The 9,951-nt window shown below is 39.4% G+C and overlaps 1 protein-coding gene across 1 annotated transcript in view; it reads right to left on the minus strand.

The window, feature by feature from the left end:
• The window catches only part of Smurf2 (SMAD specific E3 ubiquitin protein ligase 2), a 69,017-nt gene that overhangs the window by 51,121 nt on the left and 7,945 nt on the right, over positions 1–9,951 (minus strand). The window contains exons 3-5 of the mRNA XM_013036586.1: positions 9,166–9,274; positions 4,068–4,201; positions 963–1,032 (exon numbers count right to left, since the gene is read on the minus strand). Coding sequence (XP_012892040.1) covers positions 963–1,032; positions 4,068–4,201; positions 9,166–9,274 — 313 coding nt within the window. The remainder of the gene's footprint in view (positions 1–962; positions 1,033–4,067; positions 4,202–9,165; positions 9,275–9,951) is intronic.

Below are 9,951 nucleotides of genomic sequence, written 5' to 3' on the forward strand. Positions count from 1 at the left end.
CCTGGGCACTGTCCCTGAGCTCTTCAGCTCAAGGAAAGCACTCTTACACCTGAGCCACAAGCGTTACTTCTGGTTTCCTGGTGGTTAACTGGAGGTAAAAGTCTCACAGATTTTCCTACCCGGGCTGACTTTGAACTGGAATCCTCAGATCTCAGCCTCCTGAGTAGCTAGAATTACAGGCGTGAGCCACCAGCACCCAGCAAGTTAAGGTTTTTTTCCTACACTTTGCCATGTTTATGGAGAAAATTCTAGTTCCTTTTTCATCATTGTAATGGGGCAATATAAGGTCATTATTGTATGCAAAAGGAAACATAGCACACTCATTTACACAGCAGTTTGAAAGCTTTACATTAATTCAAGGCTATTCTCAATAATCTGACTGTATTTTTTTTAATTTTTTTTCTTTTTGCTTATGTGGTGCTGAGGAATTGAACCCAGGGCCTCATGCATTCAAGGCAAGCACTCTACCACTGAGCCACCTTCCCAGCCCCAATCTGACTGTATTTTTAAAAATACACTAGATTCTGGCAATTGGGCAAACTCAGAATTCCATGAGGTTTAACAGCACATTATCACCCAGTGTACTATAAAACCACCACTAGAAACTTGAAAGCAGGAGGTACAGAATCCAGAATGGGCTCTATCAACTAGGTTGGCATAGAACCTTTCAACAAAATATTAAAAATATACTGTTAATACTATCTACAAAGTCTGGCTCAGATTTCTAGTACATTTTAATATTTTAAAAGAATTCCTTCCTAAAGGATCAATAGTTTTCTGTAACACAAGGAACTGTTTTTTTAACATTAAAGTTTTCTTTTAATTAACACTGTTTTCAGCATTTTACACGACACTTTATTCATGCAATACAACAAAACAATAGTGATATTGACTGAAAAGGTATTTAGATTTCAGAGCAGTTTGAATGAGACTAAAATTCTTATTAACTTTATGTTCCATACTTACCTACTATCTGTCCTCTAACTGTATCATTGTCATTTGGCCCCAGTTTGCATAAATCCAATCTCTGATCTATTTCAAATTAACAACAAAATTAACATTAGCTAGTATCAGAACTTCTACCATCTATAATGCCAGTAAAAATCCATAAACTATTAGAATTAGAAAGTAGATTTAATTATAACCACATCTTAAAACAATATTTTTTAATATTTTTGTTGTTGTTGTTGGTCATGGGGCTTGAACTCTGGGCCTGGGTGCTGTCCCCTGCGCTCTTCAGCTCAAGGTGAGCTCACAACCACTTGAGCCACAGTGCCACTTCCCATTTTCTGGTGGTTAACTGGAAATAAGAATCTCATGGACTTTCCTGCCCAGATCTCAGCCTCCTGAGTAGTTGGGATTATAGGTGTGAGCCACCAACACCTGGCATGCAACACTATTGTATTACATTGTCAATAAGATTAAAGCTGAAAGTTACATAAACTTGTAATTACCACAAAAAAGACCAAAAAAAAACCCTTTATATGCTATAAGAGTACCTGGCATATTAAGTGTTTAATACTGTCGTCATTATTTTCTATCTAACCATTTCAAAGGATGTACACACACAATAAGTCAATAAAAACCCAAGAAAAATTATGAGTTTGAGTTAGTTCCACCACTAATCATTTAGAGACAACTCATGTTTTTCTCAGATGTCTCATCTGCAGAAACATGGAATGCTAGTCTGCCTCTCAAGAGTTTGGCTCTCAAAATTAGGGGCTGGGAAGGTGGCTCAGTGGTAGAGAGCTTGCCTGGCATGCATGAGGCCCTGGATTCCATTCCTCAGTACCACACAAGCAGAAAAAGCCATTAGTGGTACTGTGGATCAAGTGGAGCACTAGCCTTGAGCTGAAGAGCTGAGGGACAGCGTCCAGGCCAAGAGTTCAGTCCCCACGACTGACAAAAAAAAAAAAAGAGAGAGAGAGACAGAAAGAAAAAGAAAAAAAAGTCTTATTTTTCTTTCATTTTTAGTTTTGTTACAGTAGTTTTATACATTATTCCATTATTTTAATGTGCGTATACAAACACATGCAAGTGCATATATGGAATACTTCATAAATTTGCATCCTCACGTAGGAGCCATATTGCTAATCCTCTCTATACTGTCAATATATGTGCTGCTAAAGCAAGCATCATACCATTTTTTTTTTTGGTGGGCAGGAGTGCAGGGGGTGGGATCGGTTTGCCAGGTTTGAACTCAGGGTGCTGTCCCTGAGCTTTTTACTCAAGGCTAGGGCTCTACCACTTTGAGCCATAGTGCTACTTCCAGTTTTCTGATGGTTAATTGGAGAGAAGAGTCTCGGAGTTTCAAACCACAATCCTCAGATCTCAGCCTTTTGAGCAGCTAGGATTACCGGTGTGAGCCAGTAATTATTTTTTTTAGGTTAAGTTTATAATTTTTTAATTTTTAGAAATTGTTATTATAAAGGTGTAGGGTAATTATTTGTTGATAAAGATGGCATAATGAGCCAGGTACGGGTGACTGTAATTCTAGCTACTCAGAAGATTGAGGATTGCAGTTCAAAACCAGCCTACGCAGAAAAGTCCAATAAACCACTCAGAAAAAGTGCTTAAGTGGTAGAACACTAGCCTTGAGTCAGAGAAGCTAAGAAGCAGTGCCCAAGTCATGAGTTCAAGTCCCAGGACCAGCAAAAAAAGTAATAAGTAATTCTCTTAAAATTACTTCCATCTCAAAAAAACAGAGAAAAGTGCTAAGAAATATTAAAAAGCATATGCAAACTGGGAGCTGGTGGCTCAGGCCTCTAATCCTAGCTATAGCTATTCAAGAAACTAAGATCTTAGGATTGCAGTTCAAAGCCAGCCCAGGCAGCAAGTCCATGAGACTCTTATCTCCAATTCCAATAAAAGCTGAAATAGAGCTGTGGCCTAGGTTGGAAAGAGCTAGGCTTAAGCAAAAGAAGCTTAAAGCTAGTACCCAGGCCCTGAGTCCAAGCCCCAGGAACCACACAAGTAAACAAAGAAACAAAAACGCATATGCATTTTGTTGTTGTTTCTAATAGTACTAAAATTTGAATTCAAGATGTCAGGGCTTGCTACTAAGTGCTTTACCACTTCAGCCATGTCTCCTGCCCTTAAAAGATATATAATTTAACATCTTTATCCTTGCGAATCAATCACTTGTTGACATTTGTCAATTCATGAAAACTCTGTGTCAGCTCTAGGTTCCACTTTTTTTTTTGGGGGGTCCAGTCGTGGAGCCTGAACTCTGGACCTGGGCACTGTCCCTCAGCTCTGCAGCTCAAGGCTAGCACTCTACCACTTGAGCCATAGCGCCACTTCTGGCTTTTTTTTTCTTTTAGCTTATGTGGTGCTGAGGAATCGAACCCAGGGCCTCATGCATGCAAGGCAAGCGCTCTACCACTGAGCCACCTTCCCAGCCCTAGGTTCCACATATTTTTTTTAGAAAATTTGTTGTTTTGTTTTTAAGTCCATAAATATAAGCCAGTTGTCAATATATTTCATAATCCTAGCTTCTCAGGAGGCTGAAACTGGAAGGATTGCAGTTTGAAGCCAGCATGGGCAGAAAAGCCCATGAGACTCCATCTCCCAATTAGCCATCAGGGTTGGGAATGTGGCTTAGTGGCAGAGTGCTTGCCTACCATGCATGAAGCTCTGGGTTCAATTCCTCAGTACCATAAACAGAAAAAGCCGGAAGTGGCTCTATGGCTGAAGTGCTAAAATGCAGCTCAGTGACAGTGCCCATTCCCTGAATTCAAGCCCCAGGACTGGCAAAAAAAAAAAAAAAATCTTATAGATCCCAATTAGCCAGCAAAAACTAGAGTAGAGATGTGCTACAGATGGCAGAGCACTAGCTGGGCAACCAAGCTGAGTAATGAGCACTGAGTTCAAATAGCAGTAACCCCTTCCCTCCAAAAAGGGGTCCAAAAAATAAATATAGCGCAGGAACGTTTACCAGTTTCAGACATATACAGGAAGTTTTGGTTTTTGGAGCGGTACAACAAAATTATTCGTGTGTGTGTGTGTGTACAACAAAATTATTCGTGTGTGTGTGTGTGTTTCAAAAAGCACTAGCATTTACTCACAACCAGTGTCTTTGAGTCGGTTGATGGCATTGGAAAGAAGACGAACACAGCCAAGAAATCCAGCACCTTGTTTTTTATGGATCTTCTTGTGATTCCATACACTGATTGTAACAGAATCAGACTTTCCAATATACCTAAAAAAACAAAATGGCTATATGAGTAACTTCGTAGTTAAAACTAGTATAAAGGTTTTCTTCATCCTTTTTAATCTTCAAAACTCACAAATATATTCAGAGTATGGATCAAATAATGTAAAATATTGTTTTAGTTCAATCAATTCATATTAATAACCTTAAATGTTTTAAAACCTTAAATAACTAAAATTAATTTTAATATATTATCCTATCTGCCACTCTCAGGCTGGACAACAATTCTTGTTAGTAAAACAGGCTATTTTAGAAGCTAAAACACTAAGGGAGTTTATAATAATTCTTTTCAAGAATAAAAATCTTAAAAGAACTTTTATCACAGTCACAGTTTAAATACATTTCAATGATAACGACCAACTACCTCAGAGAAGACTTAGTTGAGTTAGGGGAATTGTCAAGGCTGACAGACCAAAAATCTGACCTACCTGTTATACTTTTTTAATGCTGCAGAACAAAATGCTGTTTGTAACGCTTTTCCCTTGCTTCTTTCCTATATGCAGGCCTTGAGCGAGCAGGACTCTTGCAGATTTCACTTCACTGCCTGCAGACAAGCAGAGCAGGGAAAAGCGTTACTGTACTTGTCTGTGCATATGTCTACAAGTATGTAAAAGTTTCACCACAGCCAATTGTTAACATGGCATCAACCCATGCAAAATCATATTTAATAAACATAATTATATCTGTAGAACCTAACTCTATTTCAGTGACTCTAAGAGGTCAAGTTTTTGGTCCAGCAACCTTGATCTTAAACTATTATTCAACAAAACAAAGCTATTGAAAAAAAAATCAAATAGTACATTAAAAAAGCCTAAGCCAGTGAAGTGAGGACGCAGGTTTTTAAATAAGAAACTTGTGGAAGGCTCATTTGAGCTCCTGCACCCAGCTGTGACTAAAGAATGCTCATCCTTGAGCTTTTACAGAAGTCAATACTTTCCCCTTTCCATTTCAAATTTGGTATGTCACTTACAAACAAAAATATACTGGCTGAAATACTCAACATACAAGAAGCAATTTTTAAATAAACCTACCATAGCTATCTTTTTTTCTTTCTGTCAGTAGCGTGGCTTGAACTCAGGGCCTGAGCGCTGTCCCTGAGCCTTTTTGCTGAAAGCTTGTGCTCTACCGCTTTGAGCCAAAGTGCCACTTCTGGTTTTCTGGTGGTTAATTAGAGATAAGAATCTCACAGACTTTCCTGTCCAGGTTGGCTTTGAACCGCAATCCTCAGATCTCAGCCTCCTGAATAGCTAGGATTACAGGCATGAGCCAACAGTGTCTGGCTAGTATGTTACTACTATATAAAATATCAAAATCCCAGAATTGGAATAAAAAAATTAAACAGGTAAAACACCCCAAACTGAACATTAAAAAAGAAAAAAAATTGGGCTGGGAAGGTAGCTCAGTGGTAGAGTGCTTGCCTTGCATGCATGAGGCCCTGGGTTCAATTCCTCAGCACCACATAAGCAGAAAAAGCTGGAAGTGGTACTGTGGCTCAAGTGGTAGAGTGCCAGCCTTGAGCTGAAGAGCTGAGGGACAGTGCCCAGACCCAGAGTTCAGGCCCATGACTGACAACAAAAAAAAGAAAGAAAAAAAAAAATACAGTAGGGCTGGGAAGTTGGCTCAGTGGTAGAGCGCTTGCCTTGCATGCATGAGGCCCTGGGTTCAATTCCCCAGCACCACATAAGCAAAAAGAAAAAAGCTGGAAGTGGCGCTGTGGCTCAAGTGGTAGAGCGCTAGCCTTGAGCTGAAGAGCTGAGGGACAGTGCCCAGGCCCAGAGTTCAGGCCCACGACCGGACCCAAAAAAAAAAAAAGAAAGAAAAAAATACAGTAAATCAATTTCCCAAAAAGTAGACCTGGTTTGTAGATATGCTAAAATATTGATTCTCAAAGCCTTAGGGCAGCCTTACCACTAGCTTAAGGAATTCCATCTGTTTAGTGTACTGTATCATATATACACACATATTTTTATTTATTAATTTTATTTTTTCCAGTTCTGGGGCTTGAACTCAGGGCCTGGGCACTGCCCCTGAGCTTCTTTTGCTCAAGGCTACTAGCACTCTACCACTAGAGCCACAGCACCACTTCCAGCTTTTTCTGTTACATGGTACTGAGTAAACGAACCCAGGGCTTCATGCATACTATGCAAGCACTTTTACCACTATGCCACATTCTCAGCCTCATATACATACTCTTTTAAAAAAAAAATGAAAAAAAGAAATGTGTGTGTGTGTGTGTGTGTGTGTGTGTGCATGCACGTGTGCCAGTCCTGGGTCTTTTTTTTTGTTGGTGGTGTTATTTTTTTTTTGTCGGTCATGGGGCCTGAAATCTGAACCTGGGCACTGTCCCTCAGCTCTTCAGTTCAAGGCTAGAGCTCTACCACTTGAGCCACAGCACCACTTCCGTTTTTTTTCTGCTTATGTGGTGCTAAGGAATCGAACCCAGGGCCTCATGCATGCAAGGCAAGCACTCTACCACTGAACTACCTTCCCAGCCTCATATACATACTCTTTTTTTTAAGTCCAAGATGAGGACTCAAACTCAGTACCTGATGTTTTTTACTCACTGACTAGCACTCTACCAACTGAGCCAAGCCTGCAACCTCCATATTCTTTACACATAGCATGATATGAAAAAGAAAGTGCCACATTAATTGGTATTTTCCAAGTATGAACCTTCTAGAATATGAAGGTTCAGATAGTTTGAATCACTTTAAAAAAAAAAAAAAAAGCTTCTTTTTTTTGGCCAGTCCCAAGGCTTGAACTCAGGGCCTAGGTGCTGTCCCCTGAGCTTCTTTCTGCTCAAGGCTAGCACGCTACCACTTGAGCCACAGCACCAATTCCAGCTTTTTATAGTATTTTGTTACTTAAATATACATGTCACAAATATTCTGTCAAAATATTTCTAGGCTATAAATTAATCCGAAAATTACATTTAAAGAAGTATCTGCTCCTGAAATCCATAATAGCTACATAAAACAGTAAGTCTTTCTCTTTTTTTGAGATGAGGGGGTCTTACAATGTTGTCCAGACTGGCCTCAAACTTGTGTTCCTCCTGCCTCAACCTCCTGAGTATCTAATATTACCGGCAGCACCAATCATGCCCAAATCAACTATTAGGCTCTATTTGGACCAATTAAAACCTCAACATCATGAACAAATAAATCTCCTTAATAACTAAGCTTCGGGATATTCTATGCTGAGAGATTCTCCACAATAGAATACAATATCAACATATAGACCAAAATAAGATATATATGTTCAAGATATTTTTGACTAATATATAATTAGTAAACAGCCAATTTGAGGTAAAAATTTTACAAAATAATCCAATATACTTCCCTCATCTTTTCCCCCTGAAGTACTATCCCTTGGAAAATAAGTAAGAGAAAAATCCATATGTAGCCAATTACTATTGGCTTTAAAATAAAACTTAATAAACACAAAAAGATGGTCAACACCATTAGTCTTTAGGAAAATGAAAATCAAAACCACAATGAGTTACAAAATCATACCTACTAGCATGCCTATAACTTAAAAAAAAAAAGAAAAGTAACAGACACTACCAATAGAGGAATAAAGTAATTTTTGTATACCATGTGACCCAACTCTGAATATTTATACAATCATAGTCACATAAGCATGGAACAAATGACTTAAAGAAAATGGTTCACAAAGCTATACTGAAAGGCTGGCACAAAGGAAGAGGTATGTAGTGCTAATGGAGTAGTATTCCAAGTTTGAAAAGCTGAATTATCTTCTAAGGTAGGAAATTTTTAAATATTTAAAATTTTAAAAATCCCAATCAGGGAAGCTTTTATTCTGCCAGGTATGGTAGATTATACCTATAATCCTATGTACTCAGGAGGCTGAGATCTGAGAACTGAGGTTCAAAACTAGCACAAAACAAAAAAAACCTGAGATGTTATTAAAATAAATAAGACATCCAAAAACAGAAGAAAATACCAGAATGAACAGTTAAATTTATTAAAGCAGTCAGCTTGAGAATGGTAATCAGGAATAAGAATAGGGCAGGGAAAAGCTGAGTACTGGTGGCTCACACCTGTAATTCTAGCTACTCAGGAGGCTGACATCTGAGGATTGGGTTCAAAGCCAGCCTGGGCAGGAAAGTCTATGAGACTCTTCTCTCAAAGTAACCACCAGAAAACCGAAAAGTAGAGCTGTGGCTTCAAGCGGCTTTTTTTTTCTTTTAAAAACCTTAAAGTATATGATATGGCTTTTTTTTTAAGAGTATCTACTATGATTAAAATAGAGAAGATCTAAAGAAAGATGTCTCTATAGGAGCAATTCTAATTGCTATTTTTATAACTGTAATTGACCTAAAGTGAATTAATGTCTATTTCATTGAGTATGCTCTATATTGTGAGCCAATTTCATTCTATTTATATTGGCTTCTTAGGGTTACCTCATCTTTTAAAGCCAGGTATTAAGAAGCCAAAGTACCTTTTCTTTTTTCTTTTTTTGGTCAGTCGTGGGGCTTGAACTCTGGGCCTGGGCGCTGTCCCTCAGCTCTTCAGCTCAAGGCTAGCGCTCTACCACTTAGCCACAGCACCACTTCTCCAAAGTACCTTTTCTTTTTTTTTTTTTGGGGGGGGGTCCAGTCGTGGGTCCTGAACTCTGGGCCTGGGCGCTGTCCCTCAGCTCTTCAGCTCAAGGCTAGCGCTCTACCACTTGAGCCACAGCGCCACTTCCGGCTTCTTTTTGCTTATGTGGTGCTGAGGAATCGAACCCAGGGCCTTGAGCATGCAAGGCAAGCGCTCTACCACTGAGCCACCTTCCCAGCCCTAAAGTACCTTTTCATTGGGTTTTAAACCCCTTCTGTACAGGTAAAATTATACCATAGATTAAGCACAGATTATTTTTCATGATTCTTTTCAGATACTATAGTGAACATTATTTTCATATTTCACTTCAAACTAATCATTTATACCTACAGGTCATAATGTTGATTCCACTTTGGATCAAGAGTATTCTTCACAGTATCTGTAGAATGGCATTGCCCAGATCCATCGACCACCACCTTTGCAAATGGATCAGGAAGTCCTATGAAAAAAATGGGTATTTTTAAAGAATATCTTGACATTTAAGAGAAAAGAGTATCATTTGCTACAAGATATTACTCCATTTAAAATCTTTTTTTAAAAGTTTAGGGCTGGGAACGTGGCTTAGTGGTAGAGTACTTGCCCAGCATGCATGAAGCCCTGGGCTTGATTTCTCAATATCATATAAACTGAAAAGCCAGATAGTGCAGTGGCTCAGTGGTAGAGCGCTTGCCTTGCATGCCTGAGGCCCTGGGTTCGATTCCTCAGCACCACATAAGCAAAAGGAAAAAAAGCTGGAAATGGTGCTGTGGCTCAAGTGGTAGAGCGCTAGCCTTGAGCTGAAGAACTGAGGGACAGCGCCCAGGCCCAGAGTTCAGGCCCCACAACCGGACCAAAAAAAAAAAAAAAAGCTCAGGAACAGTACCCAGGCCCAGAGTTCAAAATCCAGGACAGGCAAAAAAAAATCAAAATAAAAAAAAAGGGCTGGGAAGGTGGCTCAGTGGTAGAGTGCTTGCCTTGCACACATGAAGCCCTGGGTTTGATTCCTCAGTACCACATAAACAGAAAAACTGTAGGGCTGGGAAGGTGACTCAGTGGTAGAGTGCTTGCCTTGCATGCATGAGGCCCTGGGTTCGATTCCTCAGCACCACATAAGCAGAAAAAGCCAGAAGCGGCACT

This window comes from Dipodomys ordii, unplaced genomic scaffold (genome assembly GCF_000151885.1).
Source record: "Dipodomys ordii isolate 6190 unplaced genomic scaffold, Dord_2.0 Scaffold7, whole genome shotgun sequence".
In the NCBI taxonomy this organism is placed as follows: domain Eukaryota; kingdom Metazoa; phylum Chordata; class Mammalia; order Rodentia; family Heteromyidae; genus Dipodomys; species Dipodomys ordii.